This window comes from Anomaloglossus baeobatrachus, chromosome 2 (genome assembly GCF_048569485.1).
Source record: "Anomaloglossus baeobatrachus isolate aAnoBae1 chromosome 2, aAnoBae1.hap1, whole genome shotgun sequence".
In the NCBI taxonomy this organism is placed as follows: Eukaryota; Metazoa; Chordata; class Amphibia; order Anura; family Aromobatidae; genus Anomaloglossus; species Anomaloglossus baeobatrachus.
In genome coordinates this window covers 411,462,735-411,487,660 of record NC_134354.1, presented here as the reverse complement: position 1 = coordinate 411,487,660, position 24,926 = coordinate 411,462,735, and the positions used below count along the sequence as shown (strand labels likewise).

General features: G+C 43.8%; 1 protein-coding gene across 4 annotated transcripts in view; it reads left to right on the top strand.

Annotated features, from left to right (window-relative positions):
* COL16A1 (collagen type XVI alpha 1 chain) overlaps positions 1 to 24,926 on the top strand; it is a 345,470-nt gene that overhangs the window by 290,050 nt on the left and 30,494 nt on the right. For all 4 annotated transcript variants that reach the window (XM_075336132.1, XM_075336133.1, XM_075336131.1 and 1 more), the window contains 9 exons: positions 1,610 to 1,663; positions 9,723 to 9,776; positions 12,048 to 12,101; positions 12,440 to 12,484; positions 12,568 to 12,621; positions 21,906 to 21,941; positions 22,241 to 22,303; positions 23,932 to 24,003; positions 24,306 to 24,359. In XM_075336132.1, the coding sequence (XP_075192247.1) occupies positions 1,610 to 1,663; positions 9,723 to 9,776; positions 12,048 to 12,101; positions 12,440 to 12,484; positions 12,568 to 12,621; positions 21,906 to 21,941; positions 22,241 to 22,303; positions 23,932 to 24,003; positions 24,306 to 24,359 (486 nt within the window). The remainder of the gene's footprint in view (positions 1 to 1,609; positions 1,664 to 9,722; positions 9,777 to 12,047; positions 12,102 to 12,439; positions 12,485 to 12,567; positions 12,622 to 21,905; positions 21,942 to 22,240; positions 22,304 to 23,931; positions 24,004 to 24,305; positions 24,360 to 24,926) is intronic.

Sequence of the window (24,926 nt, the reverse complement as noted above, 5' to 3'; positions counted from 1 at the left end):
AAAGTATCATATCTTCAGTGCTGTCTCATTAAAGGATATATGAAAATATTTACAAAAATGTGAGCGGTGTACTCACTTTTGTGATATACTGTACGTTAATCACTCCATTATTATCTTTCTGCATCTGCTAACATTATTTACAGGGTGCAGTGATGACGTTATGACTGCAGAAAATCAATAGGTTTAGCAGAAAACCCCTTTAAATATTATTACTTCTTAGAAAGATGGTTTTATGCATCTTTTTTTTTTGCATTACCTGGCTTTTTAATGTTTCTAATATTCTCAGGATCCTATAATGACCATGAAATTAGTCTTGAAAGGGTTATTCCCATCGTGTACATATGGAAATGCCATAAATATGGGTTCCTTAGTTAGAACCTGCATCTACAGTATGTTGAAAACAAGGCTTCTTCTTGATGGGAGCCACATCTATAATATATTTGTCATATCCTGTGGATAATCCATAAATATACAAGATGGAACTACCCCTCTAAGACCGCCCAACCGTACAGGTTTTTCAGACTAATAAGAAATGTTGGGAAAGCTCTATTACCTATTAGCCTGTGTGAGAGCTCAACTGTGGTTCTATAAAGCAAACTGACCTTGAGGACCAGATTTGGCCTCACGTTTGGATATCATTTTTCACCTTGAGCATTCTACCCCAACTTTCTACCACTTTGTTAAGTGTTATGTCACTGCTATAATGTGAAAGCACCATCCTGTCCTCACATCGTACTTGTCACTATGAGCCCAATGTCTCATTGTCCTAGTCAAGTCTCCTACACGTATTTGTTCACCTAACCTAGCTGTTTCTGCATTTGTTTTTTTGGTGAGTGGTATTCTTTTATTCTGCCCTGTTTGGTGTAGCTTTTACTATACTATATGTCTGGGATCTGTATCAAGCAAAGGGGCTGCCAAAAAAATGACAAAACAAAGGATCTTTCCTAGGATTGATGTTTATATGCTTGAATATTGCATCTACCGAAATATATTTTAATTCTCATTTAATTGTTGTATTCAATTAAAGTAGATTTCATTTAGCACTAATGCCCATTTTTCCTAAAAAAATAATATATATATATATATGTACCATAAACCCCAATGCAATATAGCCTGATACACATCCCACCATACCTTTGTTACTGCAACTGGTGTTACGTATATTATACAACCCCTGTCAAATGTGTTACTGTTATTCTTCTATGGTTAAATGTCTAACTTCTCACCTCTTTAACCAATAATTAGTATATTGCTAATATGATGTTTGACTTCATTCAGATGAAACTTACGATATATATAGAAAATCTTTCCACTGGAAAATATTGCTTAATCTTCCACTGAAAAAATGATGTTGTGTTTGGAAAAAAAAATGCAATATGAATGGATCCACACCTGATTACAATTTTTTAATAATTGTAAGCAAGTGTCAACATTAAAATAATAAAAATAAAATTTCCAGGATATACCACTTTCTGCCAACCAGAGAAAAAGGGTAAGTATTAGTTTGGCAAACACAGGGAAATAAACACCAGATATACAGCAATGTCTGGAGTTTAGTCCTGTGGCAGTTTTTAGGCAGAAATTTATAAAATATGTTTTATTTTTCAAGGGTATGCAAGGGGAAAGAGGACTACCCGGATCCCAAGGAGATAAAGGAGAGCAGGTAAGACTTTAAGGCCACTTTCACATGGTAGTACTGAAAGAGGACCAACCACCAGGATTTTCCTATATAAACTAAAGCCAGTGCTATACTGATACTATCATGCTGATTCTAAATATACCTTTAGTTGTGAGATCGGATGTATCCTTTCTGAAATATAGGCAAGTAAAGTTTGTGAATTACACTGTTATTTGATTGATAGCAGCTACAGAATATCTAATAGGTAAGTCGGGTTTTGCTAGTAATTCCCGCCCGTCTGCCTGCCTGTCCTTCCTCCACCTGTCTCTGTAATTACATGGGGGAGGAAGACCAGGTAGGCAGAGAGGGGCAGGAGTAACTAGCAAAACCCGACCCACCTATTAGATATTCTGTAGCTGTTATCAATCACATAACAGTGCATTTCACAAACTATACTTGTCTGTATTTCAGAAACTATTCATCCAATCTCACAACTAAAGTTATGTTTAGAATTAGCATGATAGTTCCAGTAGAGCACTGGCTTTAGTTTATATATGAAAAGCCTGCTGATTGATTCTGGGGGTTTTTAATCATAAAGGTTTTATTAAATTTCCAGCATATAACAAAGAAATTTGACAATGTCAAACCACATACAGGTAACAATACAAAAACAGACTACATATAGGGTATATCAACATATCATTGTGGGACATTAAATACCCCTACAGTACGAACTGGGAAAAACATAGGGGGTGAGGGGGGGGAGCAGCCTTATAGAAAAATTACCTTACTGAGTCTAGCAATTTCCCTGGGGTTATCTGTCTCAAAGGGCCAGCTCTAAGTTACTTCAAGGTTCAGAGGAGCCTGGCGGCTGTGGGGGGTTTGAAGGTTGCTGGAGAGCCGCGGCATAAGGAGAAGTCACCCAGGGGGCCCATTGTTCCAGCACTGCCTCTTTCTTTTTCAGACTAGAAGCTAAACTCGTAACATATACCCACTGTAGATTCAGCCTCTGTTAGCTCTGTCCTAGTTGGAGACAGAGGGGACTTCCACCTGTAAGCTATACAATGCCTACCTGCAATAAGGAAATGGGAGATAATGGTTTTAAAGGGGTCAGGAATTGTGTCAACACCCATATGTAGTACGGTGAGGGCTGGGGACGGGGGGATCCGGAGACCAGTAACCTCCCGGATCATTTGAAAAACTAAATTCCAAAATTCAAAGGTCCTCGGGCAGAACCACCACATATGACTTAAAGTACCTCTGTGGTTGCAGCCCATCCAGCACAGTGGGGACATATTTGGAGAAAAGGTTGCTAATTTGGTGGGGAAATTATACCATCTCAGGTGGATTTTTTTTAGTTGTTCAATATGGTTAAGGCAAGAGGAAAATCTTTGGATCCACTTTGAGGCAGAGTGCCAGGCCTGAGTTGGGAGTGGGGAGGAAAGATCCTTCTCCCATTTCAGCATGTAGGGGAGTTGTTTATCATCTAGCGGGCCATTTAGTAATTTATAGACGTATGAGAGGTCCTTAATTTTACTATTTTGAAAGAAGTTTTTAATTCAGATGGGGTCAGCTGCTAGAGGGATGGAAAAGATAGGAGCGTTTATGAGAAAGTGGCGTAATGAAAAAATTGGAACAAGCTGTGCCGAGGAAGATTGAATTTCTCACACATCTCTGAGTAAGGAAGTAAAACTCCATCTTTATATAGGTCCGCTAACACCACAGGCTCTTTTTTTACCCATGAGGTAAGGTTTAAATTTGGGATGAAGGATTCAAGCGCTCTCAGGGGGATATTAGGTTTTAAAGCTTGTGACACTGTTCCACTCCACTCGCTCCATTTTTTCTTCAGTGTTGCTGTTGTGGGAAAAAGATCACCATGGGAAGAGGGGGGCTAGAATTAACAATTCAATGAACTGTTTAGGGGTGTGACAATTGATTGAGGAATGTTTGATCTGCAACCATCTCTGGTCCAGTTCGTTTTTCCACCAGTCACGGGCCACCTCCAAAATGGCAGCTCTATGATAGGTTAGAATATTTGGGATAACCATGCCTCTGCCATTCAATGGGGCATGCATACAGCGCAGGGCTATTCTCGTTTTTTTCCCAGCCCAAATGAATTTTCCCATTAGTGAATGGATTTTAGAAACATAGCGGTGTGGGATTGCCAAGTTGAGGCATCTCAGGAGGTAGATGATTTTTGGGAGACATATCATTTTGAAAGTCTGCATTCTTGCCATCCAGGACAGAGGAAGCAGAATGAGGCAGGCAAGTTCAGTTTCCAGTGAATTATGTAGAGCTATCATATTTTTTTTAATTATGGTCTTAAGTGGGGCAGTATAATACCCAAGTAGGGGATGCCATCCTCTTCCCATTTAAAGGGGTATAACTGAGATAAGGCGGTTTTGGTAGCGGGAGGCAGGAAAAGCGGAAAAATGAGGGATTTATTAACGTTTAGTTTGTAGTACGAGATTTGTAAAAAAGAGGTCAAAATCTCCATTATATGCTTCAGGGACACCACCACATTGGTACACGATAGGATGACATCATCTGCATATAAGCTAATCACATGATCCATCTTGCCCGCTTTCACTCCCGAAATCTGCGGGCACTCACGGATGGCCTGGGCCAAGGGTTCAATGGCGAGTGCATAAATGATAGGGGAGAGGGGGCATCCTTGACGTGTCCCATTAATGATTTCAAAGCTCCGAGACATAAACCCGGACGCCAATACCTTAGCATTGGGACTAGAATAAAGTGCCATTATAGAAGATAAAATAGGGCCTTCAAATCCAAACTTATCTAGTACCGATTTCAGGTAACGCAAGTGTACCCTGTCGAACGCTTTTTCTGCGTCTAAGGACAGGAGCACACTGGGGGTTTTCCTTTTCTCAACTAGCGCGATCAGGTCCAGCATCCTTTTTGTTCCATCCTTCGCCTGTCTGCCCGCCACAAACCCCACCTGATCTGGAGCAATTAGTTTCGGGAGAATTTTATGAATCCTGGCCGAAATAATTTTTGCATACAATTTTAAATCGCAATTCAAAAGGGATATGGGCCTAAAGTTTCCGGGGGTTACTGGGGGTTTTCCCGGTTTAGGTAAAGTAGTTATTATGGCCTCAAGATTACTTGGCGAGATACCTGCTGATTCTTGCCAAGAGGAAAAGATTCTCAGGATAAATGGGGACAGAATGTTAGTGAAATGTTTATAATATGTATTAGTAAGCCCGTCTGGGCCCAGAGCTGACTTTTTTTTTGCTGAATTAATTGCCTGATGGACTTCTTGTATAGAGAAGGGCAAATTGAGCAATTTTAGCTGATCTGTGGATAACCAGGGGAGGTTAATGCTATTTAAAAAGGAATTAATTGTGTCTTGGGAGGGCTTTGGGGCGGTGGGGTCATCTTTAAGGTTGTATAGTGATTGGTAAAAGTCAGCAAATGCATTGGCGATTTCTGTTAGGTTGCGAATTTTTGAATGAGGTCCTGATATAAGGAACTCTATTTTGTTTTGTACTTCTCTTTTTTTGACTCTCCTGCCCTGTCACGCATGGCATAAAAGTTTAACTTAAAAGCTCTCAAATTTTTCTCATAGTCCACCAAGAGCAATTGATGGAACTGTAATCTTAGTTTCCTGAAATCATTCGAAACAGAGGGACTTGGGGAGGATTTATTAAGAGAGTCAAGGGAATTGATTTGGTTTAGGATAGCTTTGGAAGCTGCCTGATGTCTTTTTTTCTCCCTAGTGGAAATTTTTATGAATGACCCCCTAATATAAGCTTTGTGAGAGGACCACAATGACTCCTCTTTTACTTCGTTATTATCATTAAATTTGAAAAAGGTCAGAATTTAGTTCCTCAGCTACTTGTTTGGAAGCTAGAAGGGAATCATTCATTCGCCACCGGTCAAATATAGGCAAGCGATCTTGCTCTCGAATAGTCAAATAAATGGGGGCATGGTCTGACCATGATATTATTCCTATTTTAGAATCCGAACAGTCTGTAATAAGTGTACTATCTACCAGAAAATAGTCCAATCGGCTGTACGAGAGGAACCGAGGCGAGAAGTATGTGTAGTCTCTTTCATTTGCATGATGTTATCTCCATATATCATGAAGGTGCCATTCTGAGACCACTATTCTCATCTCCTTCCTCTGTACAGCAGCATTGGAACTGTCCAAGAAGCTTGACATTAACATATTGTAGTCTCCGCAAATTATTTGCTTGCCTCCCATGACTACTGAGAGTTTAATCAGGAATTTGCTCAAGAAACAGATCTGGCCTGTATTGGGGGCATATACAGATGCAATAGTATACCTGGACCCATTTATGGAGCACTTGAGAATAGCATATCTGCCGTCAGGATCTAAGTGCTGGGCTAGCATAGTGAAAGAGACAGTATTTTTTACACAAATAAATGCACCTGCCTTTTTTTGACCACATGCATGTATAATAAATGGGAATTTAGGAATATTCAGCCGATAAGTGTCATTTTGGAGAAGGTGTGATTCCTGTCCGCAAATCACATCACATTTTGATCTTGACACTTCCCGCCAGAACCTCTTAGCTGGCGAATTTAGACCTTTTACATTTATAGACATACAGTTTAACACAATTATGCTAGAATTAGAGTCTCTTGGCTAAGGCTAAGTTCACATTTCCGCTAAAATGTATCAGTCACAATCCGCTGCTCTTGTAAACAATGGAATTCGTTTAGCGGATTCCGTTGCTCCCATAGACTTGTATGAGCAGCGGATTGTGACTGATGATGCTGCGTTGCACCCTCCGCCCGACTGATCAGTCGTGGAACGACTGACCGCCGGGCGGGAGGAACGCAGCATGTAACGTTTTTTGAGCAGCGAGATCCGTCGGATTTCGCTGCGCATGCTCTCTGGCTCCCTGCACACGTCACCAGCTTTGGTTGGTTACCCGATATTTACCCTGGTTACGGTGCAAGGAGCCAGCGCTAAGCGGTGTAGGCCCGTAACCAAGGTAAATATCGGGTAACCAAGGTAAACATCGGGTGCTTTGCTGTTACCCGATATTTAGGCTGGTTACGTGTGCAGGGAGGCCGACACTTCCCCGCTCGGCCCCGCTCCCTCCCGCACTCCGCACATGTATGTACACACACACACACACCTGTTCCCAGCCATGCAGACAAGCACTGCCACTGACACCCTCGTCTGGCCCCGCCCCCTCCCGCACTCCGCATGTACACACACACACACACACACACACACACACTCACCTGTCCCCAGCCATGCAGACCGCAGCACTGCCACTGACATCCTCAGCGCCTGGCCCCGCCCCCTGCTCGGCTCCTCCCCCTCCCGCATTCAGCATGTGTATACACACACTCACACACTCACACACACACTCACACACACACACACACTCACCTTTCCTGCAGTCCCTGCGGCACTGACGTCCTCAGTGCCGCGGCCCCGCTCGGCTCCCCCCCCGAACTCCGCCCCCCGCACACAACGGAATCCGACAAAGAATTCTGTTCTTTGTCATCCGTTGTACAGCATTGTACAGCGCATTAGTCACATGCGTCAAGCGACGCATATGACTGATACAAAACAACGGAAATGTGAACTTAGCCTAAGACTGCAAGGAGGGAAAGGAAGGTTAGGTAAAACATAACACGCATAACCAACATTTGTCCAAAAGGAAAAAAAAAGTCCAAAAAAGGACCAGCGGCATGATAGGAGATTACCGCCCTGGTGGCTAGAAGGACCTGGATGAACCATATGCAGAGGGCCTTCAAGAAAAATAACTAAGTCACAACCACGACTCGGAATATTAGATAATTCACGCTACGGACCAGTCTTCATTAATTTTCTCCCTGCTGGATGACCCTGCGACTCTCTGAGATCTGTCTGGGAGATTTTCCAAGTTCCAAGAAGAGAGGAGCCTAGCCAGCTGGTGTGGCAAGTGACACATGTGGGTGTTCCCTGCCCGGGTGATCAGGATTTTGACAGGGAAGCCCCATCTGTAGGCAATAGCTTAATTCCTTAAGATCTTGGTGTAAGGAGCAAATTCCTTCCGTTTTGCCTCAGTTCCAGCCGACAGATAAGGAAAAATGGATATGAGGCGGAATTTCTCAGGCAGGGATGGCTTCTTCCTCAGAGCTTGTAGCAGGGCCTCCTTGGTTTTGTAGAAATGCAGGTGTGCTAAGGTATCCCGACGGGCCTCAGCATTAAGAGATTTTGGTTTTGGGACTCTGTGAATCCTGTCTATTATGAAATCATTTGAACCCAGATCTGGCAAGGCCTCCTGCAGCAAGGATACCAAGAAGCACTGCAATCCTCCATCTGGTATAATCTCCGGAATCCCTCTTATTCTTATATTGTTCCGGCGAGATTGGTCCTACAGATCCAGGATTTTAGTTTGCAGCCCCTGTACTTGCTCTTCCAGGTCTGTATTGGCATCTATGATGCTGTTATAGGATCTTGTGCGCTCCTCCATCTTTGTTTCAATGTGGAAGGTGCGGGCTCTTATGGCTGTAATATCTCCACGCAGCTCAGCTACCATGCCTTTCCAGTCCTCTTGCAGTGAGGCATGGAGGGCACTGAGAAGCTTCTGCATCGTGCGCTTAGTAAGTGGAATGTCAGCATTATCAGTGTCAAGGTCTGGAGCAGCCGTGGAGCCTCTCCTAGAGGAGCGTGATGAAGCAGTGGAGACCATCTTATCTCTTCCAGCGCTGATAAAGAAATCTGTCACTTTCCATTGGAGAAGGCCTCTTTTGGGACTTTCCCTTTGTCATATCAAGCTCCAGGGGGTTTTCTCTCTAATTACCCACAGTGCAGGGAGAATTTAGAGTCTCTGGTGAGCTGTGCTGAGCTGTTTCTGAGTCACTGTGGCTGGAGCTCAGATTCCAGGTGACCAGTGCCATCAGCGTGCAGGTCACGCCCCAGTGATTCTCTTTAAAAAGCCCAAACCAGGAGCAGGACAAAACACAAAAGAGGTGTAAAATTATTCATATAATCTTTCTCTCTGACGGCTTCATATCTAAGTTTGTATTTTAGACATACAGTTGTAAACACAACAGACGAAGTGGAGGAAAGCTTGACACGCCCAATGGAATAGGTCACCACACATCCATGGAGTGCAACGATATAAAGTCCGCCAGGTGGACTATAACTTGAATAAGAGGAAAAGATATCTGCACATCCAACGTAAAATAATTTCTTTCTTTATTTTCACATAATATTAAAAAAGTTCATCCATATTCAGAAGACCCTGATGCGTTTCCGACGCAAAAGAGCATCCTTAATCATAGACCTATGATTAAGGACGCTCTTTTGCGTCGGAAACGCGTCAGGGTCTTCTGAATATGGATGGACTTTTTTAATATTATGTGAAAATAAAGAAAGAAATTATTTTACGTTGGATGTGCCGATATCTTTTCCTCTTATTCAAGTTGTAAACACAATGAACTTATGTGAAGAAACATTTAATAATCAAGGGAAAAGACAGGAAAAAAAGGTTCCACATCAGTATGAAATGTTATCTCCTAGTCTGCTGTTCCAGTAGGGAATGATGGTCCTATCCTCGATGGCAGCCATTCTTTCACATTCCACACAGCAGACCATTTATGATTATGTTTATGCAAAATAGCTTTTCCAAAACTCTAAAGCTAATTAAAGTAATAAAACATTTTTACTGTTTGGATATTGCAAGGGATGCACTGCTCGAATAAGGCTTATATGAGCGTTACTTAAATACTGCAAACACTGAAATACTTAATTTTATGTGCATTTTATTTTTACTTGCAAAGTAGTACTTTACTGGCATCATTAATTCAGATTATAGAGGTAATAAGCCCAAAAAATGGTAACATTTAATAAAATCCATTTAAGTCACTATGAAGCTTAATGGAATTTTACTAATGCTGGTCACCATTAATGTCAAGTGAAAAAAAAACAACAATTTTTTTAAGACCTCTCTATTTGTGCCCAAAATGCCGTAAAGATTCTGTATTCTTAATTTTATTTATCACAGTATGTCCTGTTTATCAGCTTATGTAATCTTGATAAACAAGATATAGCTTCTGATTTTTTAAGACACACTCAATCACATGTGTATTTTTTCTTCTTCTGATTTAGGGATCCCCTGGTCTTCCTGGATACCCTGGAACTTTGGGTGCACCAGGACTTCCTGTAAGTAGATATATCATAGCAGGACAACATAACTAACCAGTAATTCAGTGGCACTTGGCCTTGTAGATATATTTGTAATATTTGATATTAATGCTTTGACCATTCAATTGACCACCTCTAATTGTAAGTGAGCACACTAGGCTAATAAAGTGCACTATAGGGCAGATTAACTAGAACCTTTATGAAGTTTTGAAGCTTAGACACACAATAACATCTAAATGTGATACCGCTACTATTGTCATGTAGCATACATGGTTGGTTGTAGGTGGAAATAAATAGTAGTCCATCAAATCTATTAGTTTATGCATATGAAATCCCACTAGATATAAAAAAAATTTATAACCCACGATATTAACCACCATAATGGTAAAAGAAAGTGACTCAAAGTCCAAATATGTAAATTGAATATATTTTAATTGAGAGAAAAATAGATACAACAAATAGTTGCTTCAAAGGATGGTAATATAAACACTAGGGACGATTGGACATGTTACAGGACCAAACAATAAGTATGATTACCATTGCAGACAAGTAGAATTTATATACTCAGAAGTTTCAAAATATGTCTACATTATACGTATATAACGAACTGCAATGATATTGTAGAGATATATATGCAGAAGATTATATAGACCACGTGATACAACCTAACAGTGATTATCAACAGTACAAATACAGATCAGATAATTGGTTTACAGCAAGAATCTGCCTGAATACAGGCCAAGTTAAATGAAATTTGCACACTGAAATTAGCAAACAATAGATTGCCATAATGTAAATGAAGATGTACAAATACACATCATGCAAAACACATGGTAATGCATAATGCATGAGGTGTGTAACATAGATCTGTTAGAAAAATAGCTGTTAATGATATATATTAACTGAAAATAAATAACCATTGGCTTGAAAGGCATATCATACCTAACAGAGTATATAGTCCTGGTGCCACGTCCACGTCCCGACCCCGACACGTGTTTCGCCCAAAGCGTCCTCAGGGGGCAACTTGCATCTTGCAACTGTGAAAATCCTTTTTTACTTGTATGCAAAGAAATCGGTAGAATGGAAGATAATACTGCAAGATAGGGACCAGGATGAGGATATTTCTACAAGAAAGAAATTACTACAAGACTGGGACCAGGATGGGGACAGGGACCAGGATGAGGTCATTGCTGCAAGATGGGGACAGGATGGGGACATTACTAAAAGATGGGGACAAGAATGGGGAACATTAATACAAGATGGGGACAATAATGGGGGATATTTCTACAAGATGAGGACAAGGATGGGAACATTACTACAAGATGGAGACCAGGATGGGGACAGGGACTAGTATGAGGACATTACTACAAGACTGGGATCAGGGTGGGAGACAATGCTGCAAATTGGGAAGCAGGATGGACGACAGTGGTGCGAGATGTTGGCCAGAATTTCTATATAGTGCTAATTGTAAGACATGTTACTGTATAAGGCCAATTGGGGGACAAAAATAAGAAAAGAAAAAGTGTAAAAAAAATTCAAGATATAATGTGAAAAAATAATAAAAGAAAATATTGAGCTACTAATAATGCTGCTTTATATGCAAACTGACGTAAACAAAAAAAAAACCTTGTGTGTTATTACAGTATCCGTAACGACCCAAGCTATAAAACTGTACCGTAAACTATACAATGAATGGCAATAAAATAAATAACTATGCCAAAAATATTAAAAAAATAATCAAAAAGCTGTATAGAAAAAAAATATTGTATCACTGAAAGTGTCATCTCATCCTACACAGAACGTGGCCCCTCAAATTCATTTATTTTCTATGTACAGACAATATACCCAGACAAGTTTGAGACCCTTAGCTAATCTTTCAGTCATCAAATTCTATAGAACATGCTCGTTCTATAAATGTACAATTTGGCAGTGGAGTACTTATTTAGAATATTATAAGTGAATTTCACTGGACATATACATCATCAGAGAACATACTCTCCCTATGTGACCCAGAAAATGTCTGACAGGCATACCTAAAAAAAAACAAAACTAAAGGGTAGAAAGTGTTGATCAGAATCCTTAAGATGTCTGCACCTGAAGATCCACCCAGGCTAAAAGCAATCACTGTGTCGTAGCATGCCCACATTCATATGTAAATTGAAGGAGTAGATTTTACTTAAAATAATATACATAACTTTAATTCATAAAATTCCAATATAAAAAATATTATCATGTGAAACTTGCCTTTGAGTGTTGTAAGTCTAAATGCACATACCTTTTATTTTTCAGGGTAGTAAAGGTGAACGAGGATACACTGGACCATCAGGAGAAAAAGGAGAGTCAGTAAGTCTACATTTTATGATGTGACTGGACTGATTCTTTTGTACTTATAGATGATATTTTCTAAAATTCATATTTTTAAGGCTAAATTACTACATTATACATCATGACTAAAAATCAATCTGGGCGTATTCTGAAATACATCTTTACAGTAATTAAGAAAAGTTAAAAAAAAAAAGCTAAAAATGTTTATCTACCACATGGAACGGTCAACTTCTAGACAACCGTTTTTTGATAGATCTTTTACTTGCTTTCTTAGTCAATTCATATTTTTTATGGAAAATGTCTACATAATTTTGAGAAATATGCCATATTTACAATTATCTCCATTTTTAAAATAGGGTCCTCCTGGAATTCCTGGCATTACTGGGCCTACTGGACCAGCGGTAAGATATTATTTCCACATTTTACTTCATGTGCTTGCTTATATTTATCAGATATGTGACACAGTTGGAATATACTTTTTCAGGGACCAAGAGGAGAAAGAGGAGTCTCAGGAAGTTTGGGAGAGAAAGGTGATCAGGTGAGTAACTGCTACATTGAATAAGGGCGTACCAACCCCACCGACCATTTTGAATTAAAAGAAGACTCACATGTTATTGTTAAGTCTGTTACACCTTTTCTTTACACTTCCAGTGCAGTATTTGTACCAAGACATAAATTTGGAAATGTTCAGGTCTCATTTTCTTCACTTTTACAATACAATAATATGCTGTCCTTGATTTCTTCTTTTTTTAATTTTTCTGATTTAGCCCATTTACTATGGGATAATTAAGATCTTTTCTCCAATTAAAGTCCAATTTTATTCAGTATTCTTGTTTTACCTTTCAGTAGCAAAATCTTTTAACTTATCTTGATGATGACCTAAAGGGTTATAGTCCCCTAGCATAACCTTTTTTTTTTTAGTTGTGGTGAAACTACTAATATCCATAAGCCAAGCTCTAACACATAATTACATACTTTGCTTGACAACAGTTATAGTCAAGTCATTAAGGAATACCTCAAAAGAACCCCTCCCATACCGCGCCCGAAATAAACAGACTGCACACCAATATGGATTTAATTGGCCACATCCGCTTTTATTGTAACAAACAACATAAACATAACAAACAAATATAAACTACAAAAACTGGAGGGTGGTCCTCGAAGCCCCAAAGCTGCTGATGGGTATCCTACTCAGACTGTAGCCACGATGATCTTTTACCTCCAGCCATTCAAGCACTGGCTCCGAGGCACCAGTTAAAAAACAACCTGGCTTCATATGAACGCAAACCCCAACCTGCAACCCATCCAGGCCTACCATGGGATTCCTCTACCTGCCGGCATATAACGAGTCCACTTGAGGGGTCCAAAACCTTGTGGGTTCCCCCCCACCATTCCACCACAAATAGCAGATTCTAACTTCAAGGACCCTCATACTCTCACTACCAGCATAAATGTTTTGTAATCCTCAAACATTTATGTCCCTCCACAACTTTAGAGCAACCTCAATACCTTCTTGTATTGACATATACCACATGTCCAAACCTACTGTGTTCAGATGCACTCCATCCCGTCTCCAAAATTTTCCTTCCACTGGCTCCAAATCCGTATGATGGACTGCCACTGCCCCGTTCCTAGCCATAAAGCGACCCACGGCTCTATTCATCTTTATGCACGCCTTATTAACTCTCTCCATGAATCTTGCATCCCGTCAGACTTTCCTTGGAACAATATCCGACCACACTGTTGTTACCTTGGGGAACATTGCCCATAACTGCAACAGATCAAATTTAATATCCTTTATCAATTCCCGAAAGGGCCTTTTCCCCAGATCGTTGCCCCCAATATGCAACACTAATATATGAGGGACCCAGTCTAGCCTCACAAAATAGTGGAATTTCGGGGAGAAACTGTTTCCATACCATGCGCGGTTTTCCAATCCAACGAGGTATGGCCTCTTCTATAGGAAAATGCTATTGCCTACTGCTAGGATGAACAGCTGCACGCAACGCCGCCCAGAAGACAAAAGAATGACCTATAATGCACACTAACAGGTGCCCAACACCTGTGGAAACAAACAAGAGAAAACTAAGCATTAAAACATTTACCAAAACTAAAGACCTAAGTATTTCACAATATGTCAATACGCACATAAGACTTGAATCTTGCCGATTCCCACCGTCCAATCCTTTTTACCACGTCATCACTGAGCCCCCTCCTGGCTGCTTCAGTAGCCGCCCCTATTCTAAAAGAATGACCGTTAAAATCCACTGATGAAAAACTACCAGGCTCTAAACAGCTTTTGGAAATAGTTGTATATTGAAAAGAGGTGCCCATCAGCATGTACCAACAATGGAATGTTAGCCTCACCAACTACTGTGCTGAGCTCCCTCAAACAATGGAACGGACACATTGGTGAGCCCAGGACTGTGAATATCACCTTTTCCTAACTGGTCAGTTTTAGAAGAACGGATTAATAATTAAACCCTATCATCATAGAGATCCACGTTATCTCTCAATAGACCATCCCTTTTTAATCTGGAAGTGCTCACGAGCTCCCCTAAATGCAGAGCTGCAAAAAATGCCGAAGAAAAGGCAAGCCTAAAGAGACGCTTCTCCCAGAGAGATGTACACACACTTTTCACTTGCCTCCCCAATATCAACAGCAAGTTGTATGAAACTGGCCTTCTCCTATCTGCCACTTTCCAACCTCTCCTCCACCCTTTTAGAGCTTGCACAACTAAAAATGATTCAGTTATATCTTTAACTCCCCTAACCTTGAAACCAAAGGCCAAACCGGCTAAGAAACGATTGATCTTAGGAATGAACCAACCGACCTCCCAACCATGACCTATTATCCTCCATATCTCCCCCTAAAGATATCTTCCAATCCTCACAGACCTTCCATGCCTGTGAATAAGCCGTCCAATTACCACCTGATAAAGATCCAGAGTTCAGCTCCCTCGCTGCTTGAACGGCAGACCCCACAATTCCGTTGGACAATCCACACCTATTGCTTCTGCAGCAGGTGCCAATCTCTAAAATAGTTCTGTCTGTGAACGAGAGATTGAATCAGCAATAAGGTTACTTGCCCCAGCCTCAAATTCTGCCACCATCCAAGCATTTAATGACAAACACAAAGAACCAGAGTTTGCAAAACCTTAACAACTGGGGGAGAAGCTGCCGATAACGAATTAATTGCTGATACCGCCTTCTCATTATGACAGCAGAACTTTAACTTTTTATTCCTGAACCTGTCACCCCAAAGTGTCAGGGACACCATTGCTGCATTCAGTAATAAACCTGCAGACCTCCACTTCATCGGGCACTTGCCATAACTCTAGCTACCATGACAGAACGCTTCAAAACACTCCGCCCCCACAGTGCTTGTGAATAAGCTCGCCACACTTGTCTTAACCACTGGGTCCATCCACAACGTTTTTCCATTGTAAACTTTTAGAAAATCAGCCCACACCTGCCATTCCTCTCTTAGTTTTTTTTTAACCTAATGAAATGATGAGGAGCTTTTACCCCGCCTGTTGCCATGTCCAGCCTTCGGTAAAAAACCCTACCCATAGAAATGATGCGGCAGGCGAAATTCAACTTCCCAAGTAGTGACTGAAGTTCTCTCAATGTGATCTTATGTAACTGTCTGGCTCTCCTTACCTCAGCTAAAAGATCTACCAATTTCTGCTCTGGTAACCAGCACTCCATGGCCCCTGTATCAATGACAATACCTAAGAAGCTTACACAGTAGCTGGTCCCTCTGTCTTATCAGCTGCTAATGGGATGCCAAACCTCTGAGCTACAGCTTCCATTGTATGTAGCAGCAGAAAACATTCAAAGGAAACAGCTGGGCCTATACACAAAAAAATCATCTAGGTAATGAATAAAAGATTTCACACCTGTAACCTCCTTCACAACCCACTCCACAAATGTGCTGAAGGCCTCAAAATAGGCACAAAACAAGGAAAAGCCCATTGGCAGACAACGATCAACGAAAAATCCTCCGTCCCTAACAAATGTAAACAATCTGGGTGAACCGGTAGCAACCTGAACGCCGTTTTGACATATGTTTTTGCTAACAAAGCTCCTTTTCCAAAGGTCCTCACCCATTCGATAGCTGTATCAAAAGACGTGTATATCACGGGACACAGGTCCAGATCAATACCGTCATTCACAAATGCTTCCCTGGGAAAGAACAAATGATGGTTTAGCCAAAATGTGTTTGGCTCCTTTTCTGGAACCACTGCCAATGGTGAGACCCTGAGGTTCCCCAAGGGAGCCACCGAAAAAAGGCCCATCCATGCAACCTAAAGCAACCTCTTTCAATAACTTTTCAGACACAACCTGGAACCTTAAAGCCGATTAAATAGGAAGCACAATCCTTTCTGAATGGCCACTGTGTGCCTTGAATGGACAGGGCCTCCTATGCTCCCTTGAAAGTCCTGCCCCTCAAAACCAAACCTATTGGGCACAGAAACCTTCATCCAAAGACTAATATTTTTATGATCCCAACGAATGTTGGGACGCACTGCTTTGCACTGACGAAATTGTTTGTCGTATTTCAACCACCCCTGACATCCGTACACCGTATACCCTCACCGATAGCATCCATATAACAAAAAAGACCGGAACAATTTTCTGGTGCTTTTTCTCCTATTACACAGGCCACAATGTGAAATGCCTGTAGCCAATTAGAGAATCAGACGGTACCTTCTCTTCTCCTCATCTTCTTTCTTTCCTTCATCTTCTTTTGTCCTGTCTAAGTTAAAACGCTCAAACGGCAAAAAAAAAAGATGTTGACGTATTCGTCGCGACAAATCTTCTCCCGGACTTCTTGTTTGAGATTGAGCCCCCAGCGGCCCCTCAAAACACAAATATACTTCCCCCCCTTGCCGGATCATCGAGCCGTACCACATCGATGTTCTCTTTTTCACCCTGACTAACCAAAGGGGATTGACTATTTGTCCTGATGCCGATAGCGCTCCCAGCTGGGGCTGGGGCCCCAACCTCCAGTAATGAATTGGCAGCGGCCCTCGACAATAAGCCTAGCTCTCTAGCCCCAGCCATTTCCGAACTTGAACTTGAACTACCTGTCCATACCACCACCGGTGACATCCCGCTTTGGACTCCTGCCTAGCCTAAAATGGCTACTATGCGCGCAGGCCCTGAGCTAGCATATCTGCACCTGTCCCTACCCCCCTGATGGCACCCCCAGTACCACTAACTAAAGGGGAGGTAGTATGGAGGTAGAGGAGAAATAAAAGGGGTTCTCACCTGACTGCCTGGGTGCTGTGAACCCAGCAGCCGAATATCCTAGTTCCTGATGCTGTCTTCGGTCTTGAGATACGTCTCCAGTACAGCCTTGAGGGGCGAAACTCGATGATAGTGTATCCATACTGGCGTTGTGGAGAGGGTCAGCTGTCCACTGCCTGACTCCAGCAGCATCCTCTTCATTACGTGCCGCCATATTGCTGTCCGGAGAGGAGGAGCCCAGCACCTGCTGGCTGGGAGGCATCACTTGCAGGGGGAGGCCCATCACCTGCTGGCGGGAGGAATCCCCTGTAGGGGGAGCCCAGTGCCTGTTGGCCAGAAGTTGTCATCAACTGGGGGTGGGCCTGCGCCTGCCAGCCGGATCCATCATCTGTTGGGTGCGAGACTGGATCTGCTGGCTGGAGGCTGAGACTTCTGTGCACCTGGCACCTGTAGGGAGGTGTGCCCTGCTTCCTTCCATGGGGGTATAGCCAACAGAGTGCTGCCCGCTCTGTAGCTCCTGCCAAGAAACCCCAACCTGTTGCCTCCGTGCTCCCTCTCCTCCACTCCAAGCAGGCCCCTCTGACTCTCGGGAATCTGCCGCTGCCGCTCCTGGCTCTTCCTGCGCTGTCATGGATGAGAGGAAGGCCGACACCTCCCTTGGGTGCAGACCCCGCCATGATGTCGGATTCCTCCCAGGACGAGAGTGGTGCCCCGATCTGGAGGGTCCCCTGAGGGGCTCCTTAGATGGCGCCGGACCCAGGGGTAACTTCTGGGCTGAGGCGCGCCAGAGGCCTAGTTCTCCACGACCGGCGTGCTTCAGGGGATAGCTGTGCTGAAACACCCCTGGCCCCTTGCAGCAATCTATGTACTGATGCCTGGAGCCAGTCGGATCCCAGTACGCCTGCAGCATTCCTAAGTTGCTGCAGCACTGCATCCACAGACTCCATTTTCTCAGGGCAGGTAAACTGGCACTCAGTAACAACCTGTTGACAGTAGATTGCTCCACTCTCCATGCCTAAAATGGATGCCCTCACTAACGGACCAACCCATATAAACCCCTAATAGTGGCATGGTGGCTCAGTGGTTACCACTGCAGCCTTGCAGAGCTGGGGTCCTGGGTTCAAATCCCACCAAGGACACCATGTGCAAGGAGTTTATATGTTCTCCCCGTGTTTGCGTGGGTTTCCTCCGGGTACTCCAGTTTCCTCCCACACTCGAAAGACATACAGATAGGGACTCTAGATTGTTAGATTGTGAGCCCCAATGGGGACAGTGTTGCAAATGTATGTAAAGCACTGTGGAATTAATAGCGCTATATAAATGAATAAAATTATTATTATTATTAATTAACTAGAAGGTGGCCCGATTCTACGCATCGGGTTTCTAGAATTTACGTATTGTGTAGTTCATGTATGATTTTTGTTATATATATATATATATATATATATATATATATATATATAGATGTTGTTGTGTGTAGTTACCAAGTGTTTGTGTAGGGCGCTGTACATGTTCTGAGTGTCGCGGGGGGTGAGAGCGGTGTTGTATGTGTGTTGCGTGTGTTGCGTTGTTTGTGGAGCGCTGTGTGTCTGTAGCGTTGTGTGTGTGTGTGTTGTGCGGTTTGTGTGGGTGTGGTGTGTTTTGGGGGGAGGTATGTTTTGAGCAATGTGTGTGTTGTGCAGTATGTGCGTATATTTGTGTGTGCAGCATTGTCTGTGTGTGTGGGTGTCTGTGTAGGGCGTTGTTTGTGATTCCTAGTGTGTGTGTGTTGTGCAGTGCGCGTGTGTGTGTGTGTTGGGGGGAGGTGTGCACCTCCCATCGTGCTCCATCCCCCATGCTGCGCACCCCCCATCGTGCTGCATCCCCCATGCTGCGCACTCCCAAACGTGCTCTATCCGCCATGCTGCGCACTCCCAAACGTGGTCCATCCGCCATGCTGCGCACTCCCAAACGTGCTCCATCCGCCATACTGCGCACTCCCCATCGTGCTGCATCCCCCATGCTGCGCACTCCCAAACGTGCTCCATCCGCCATGCTGCGCACTCCCCATCGTGCTCTATCCGCCATGATGCACACTCCCAAACGTGCTCCATCCGCCATGCTGCGCACTCCCAAACGTGCTCCATCCGCCATGCTGCGCACCCCCTATCATGCTCCATCCGCCATGCTGCGCACTCCCAAACGTGCTCCACCCGCCATGCTGCGCACTCCCAAACGTGCTCCATCCGCCATGCTGCGCACTCCCAAACGTGCTCCATCCGCCATGCTGCGCACTCCCAAATGTGGTCCATCTGCCATGCTGCGCACTCCCAAACGTGCTCCATCCGCCATACTGCGCACTTCCCATCGTGCACCATCCGGCATGCTGCGCACTCCCAAACGTGCTCCATCCGCCATGCTGCGCACTCCCAAACGTGCTCCATCCGCCATGCTGCGCACTCCCAAACGTGCTCCATCCGCCATGCTGCGCACTCCCAAACGTGCTCCATCCGCCATGCTGCGCACTCCCAAACGTGGTCCATCCGCCATGCTGCGCACTCCCAAACGTGCTCCATCCGCCATGCTGCGCACTCCCAAACGTGCTCCATCCGCCATGCTGCGCACTCCCAAACGTGCTCCATCCGCCATACTGCGCACTCCCAAACGTGCTCCATCCGCCATACTGCGCACTCCCCATCGTGCACCATCCGGCATGCTGCGCACTCCCAAACGTGCTCTATCCGTCATGCTGCGCACTCCCAAACGTGCTCCATCCGTCATGCTGCGCACTCCCAAACGTGCTCCATCCGCCATGCTGCGCACCCCCCATCATGCTCCATCCGCTTGGGAGTGCGCAGCATGCCGGATGGTGCACGATGGGGAGTGCGCAGTATGGCGGATGGAGCACGTTTGGGAGTGCGCAGTATGGCGGATGGAGCACGTTTGGGAGTGCGCAGCATGGCGGATGGACCACGTTTGGGAGTGCGCAGCATGGCGGATGGACCACGTTTGGGAGTGCGCAGCATGGGGGATGCAGCACGATGGGGAGTGCGCAGTATGGCGGATGTAGCACGTTTGCTCAGCCTCTCTCCTTCCAGCCTCCCTCAGCATCAGCCTCCCCCTCCCAGCCTTCCCCAAGATCAGCCTCTCTGCTCCCAGCCTCCTCCAGCACGCCGTGCTCCTCTGCCGACACTCACCCACACCCGATCGCATCCACTCACCCACACAACCGATCGCATCCACTCACCCACACAACCGATCGCATCCACTCACCCACACAACCGATCGCATCCACTCACACACACCCGATCGCATACACTCACACACACAGACACTGACGATATTGCACATACGCGCTGATACTCACAACATCCGGGGATATCACATGCTTCTGGCCATGTGATCCTCCGTCAGGTCCTGGAAGCTCACAGCACAATATCGCCGCCGAGAAGCAAGCGATATCCCAGGATGTTGTGAGTATTTGGATGCGATGTGATGTGTGTGTGTGAGTGTGATCTGATTTGTGTGTGTGTGTGTGCTGTTATGTTATGTATGTTCCGCAGCTGCAGGACCTTGATGTGTGGATGCGATGTGATGTGTGTGTGAGGTGTGTGTGAGAGTGAGTGTGAGCCGGTGTACACTGGTAACTATGATACACATCGGGTAACTAAGGGACCTTAGTTACCCGATGTGTATAATGGTTACCAGCTTTCACGGCCTCCGTTAAGATCCCAGCATCGCAAGGTTATGTCTGGCGCTGCTGGGATCCTGACGGAGCCGGTGTAGAAGCAAGCGATATCCCAGCATGTTGTGATGTGTGGATGTGATGAGTGAGGTGTGTGTGTGAGAGTGAGTGTGATCTGATGTGTGTGTACTCACCTGGGAATCGGAGCCCCGTGTCAGTTGGGCCACAGCGAGCGTGCATTGCGTGAGGGGGGCGGGGCCTGCAGAGAGCTGGGGCGAGAGGCCAATCCGTGTGGGGGGGGCGGGGCCATGGCGAGCCCAGCGGCCAATCAGCTTTGTGTCACCGTAAGGACACAATTTCGGAGCATGACAGACAGACAGACAGACAGATAGACAGACAGACAGACAGACAGACAGACAGAATAAGGCAATTATATATATAGATAGCCCCACCTTTTCCTTGACTGCACCCACAATGCTATTTCAAATCCCCTTTTTCCGCACCCTCTAAGAATCTTTTAACTATTGCCTAACCCCAATCACTTGTTCCCAGATTAATTCCCATCCTAACCCAGTCATGTCGGTCTCCCTTTCAAGGCAAGGCCCAGTACGGCCTCTCTTGATTTGTAGCTTTACATTTGCCTTCACTTTTCACTTTACTAAATCACAAACCCCATTATCTCAGCACTAATAAACATAAATCCAATCTTGTGTCTTGTGAGTAGGGTCTTGACTCTTATAGGATATTATGCATACATACTGATAACCTCTACACTGAGCTTTTTCTGAATGGTGGAGTGCCATGTTTAATAAATATAATGCATAGATAAGGAATAGATGAGCATTATGTTAAGATATTTACCATACTTAATACTGTAATTTTCTGGGGTTTTTTAACCACAGGGTTTCCCAGGTCCACCCGGAGATCCTGGTAATCAGGTAAAGAACAAAGGATAATGGTTTTAAGTGTCTTTTTATACATTTTTATAATTATTAGAAAATACAATGAACAGTGAATGTGGGTGACGATTTAAAAGAATTTATGTCAGTAAAATCATTGCCCAGTGAAATATTGCATAGAAATATTTTTTATTTGCTTGTTATTAATGTGTGAAAGCATTTACTATATAGTACGGTATATCATGTGTCTGACTGGACATCCAGTGAAAATCTGTGTTCAATAAAAGTATGGGCTTGTGTGAATGACATTTAGAAATATGACAGAAATCTACTTTCAGGGACCCCCTGGATTTCCAGGAAAATTGGGCCCAACAGGACCACCTGGACCACCTGCTGAGAAGGTAAGTTTTGGTCAGGAATCCCTTTCCGATAAGATTTTGTACTATACTGTACCATGTCTAATACATATTTGATATACTGCACCTTATTTTGCTGCATATTAACCAATTACGGTAGTTTTTTTTATTTATTTTTTGTGGTTTTATAGCACCAATGTTTCCAAATAAAAATAATAGCCTGCTGCACTTTCTATTGATCTAGTAATAGGCCTTGTACAGTGCTGCTGAGTAAGTTGGCAATATAGAAACAACCAGACATGAGTAATAGTTGTTTAGCATCAGTTATTGTTATATATGGAAAAGATATGCTGACAGGTACATGAAACAGATGCCATACATTACGGTCCACCACTGGTGGACACAGACAGAAAAGGGCCCCTGTTCAAGAACAATACACGGGCCTTTTGCAGCCTAAAAGCTCATCAAAAAAGCACAAGTCCACCTATTTTGGAGGTAGCAATGTCCTCCCCAACCTCTTGGGTCCCCGTGCGACTGCACCAATGATATGTTTGCCCCTGAGTCAGTGGCACAAAGAGCCGAGAATGCACATTCAGCTGAAAAAGGCACTGGCATCAGCAGGCCCCTTTCTACCCTCGGTTATGTCTCTCATCTCCGGTGCCCCACAAGCTATAATATGCAACTTCAGAGGCTACATGCGTCCCCCCTGATCTAAAGTAAAAGTGCAGATTATTATCCCTGTCAATCATGTAAAAAGAGCGCATGGTCAATCAATTACCTTATAGAGGTTGAGGAGTAGCCAACCATGTAATGCATAGATTGGAAAAACCCGCCTCAGGGGTCTTAGGGGTACTTTGCACGTTGCGACATCGCAGGTGCGATGTCAGTGGGGTCAAATCAAAAGTGACGCACATCCGGTGTCGCTGTCAACATCGCAGTATGTGAATCCTTTTACATACGATTAACGAGCGCAAAAGCGTCGTTATCGTATGATCGGTGTAGGGTCTGACAGTTCCATAATTTTGCAGCAGCGATGGTACGATGTTGTTCCTCGTTCCAGCAGGCAGCACACATTGCTGTGTGTGAAGCCGCAGGAGCGAGGAACATCACCTTACCTGCGTCCCGGCTGCAATGAGGAAGGAAGGAGGTGGGTGGGATGTTTACATCCCGCTCATCTCCGCCCCTCTGCTTCTATTGGCCGCCTGCTGTGTGACGTCGCTGTGATGCCGCACGACCTGCCCCCTTAGGAAGGAGGTTTTTCGCCGGCCAGAGTGACGTCGCAGGTGAGTGCATGTGAAGCTGTCGTAGTGATAATGTTCACTACGGCAGCAATCACAAGATATCGCTGCTGCGACGGGTGCGGGGACTATCGCGCTCGACATCGCAGCATTGGCTTGCGATGTCGCAGCGTGCAAAGTACCCCTTAGGCTAAGACACTTAGGTGGCGAAGCAACTCGTTTTAACAAGGTGTTGAATTCATACTGAATGAAGACACATGAAAATAAAATTACACTTAAAGATAAAAGATGGATCAGTAAAACTAATTATATCATATTACAAAGTGGTTTACAGATGGTGCACTAAACTCTCTTTACTGATATATAATAGTTTTTATTATCGAGTTCGCAAACTCATGGTATCAGTGTATTTTTTATCCTCTTGTCTGTGTGCAGGGTCCAGAGGGACAGCGTGGTTCTCCAGGGCAAAGTGGTCCACCTGGTCCTACGGGACCTCCTGGAATGCAGGTAAATTCAGATTCACTTTTAGAAAATATAAAATGCTCTCTCATAGCAATTGCTCTTCTGTATTCAGAAGTCTTTTATCACTAAATGGAGGGAGCTGCACATGTGTGACTAACATTTTTTTACCACAATTGGAACACTAGTCAGAATGGGGGATCCGGGGACCCACATTTGGAGATAAGTGATGATCGAAGACGTGGGACCGTCATCCATTCGATATTAGCATATGTGTCTCATGGGGTAGCCTATATTAAATGTGATGAATCTAAAAAAACATTATCCTAATTCTATGTTAATTTATTTAGGGACTTCCTGGAATTGAAGGTCTAGATGGAAAAGATGGGAAACCTGGTGCATCGGTATGTACTAGAGTCAGATGTTTGGTTGTGAATAGAATTGTATCGCTCATACTTATGGATGGGTCAAGCTCTCTTGGTTTGCGTCCCTACAGTTTAGCATATCTGATGTTTTGACATTGATAAACTGACAGTTTTCAACTCCTCTATATCCAGTTGTAGGGCCGTTTGGCTCTTTTGAACTTGCATGTTACATGTATGTATTGAACACGCATATGCTTGGTTGTTGCCTGAATACATTTTTTTTAATTGAAGATAGAGTAAAATTGAAACAAAAAGATGCAGAAAAGCCAATGCATTATTTAATTTTACTGAAAAGTTTTTGAGACGACCACCCAAAATTGCTTTGAAAAGTGGTATTCCAGGATTATGGTCCTCACAAAGATACCCAATATGCATAATATATGGTGGAAAAAAAAAATTGTCACAGAAATTCTGATCTGGTAAGGAGATGGTCTTTTCAAATGATGGATTTTTGCAGAAGTCCCACTATAATTCCTACCAGCAAATCTTAGTAAGATAGATCTTGCATGGGTTCCTGCATACTCCTCCTCCATTACATAAGACGAT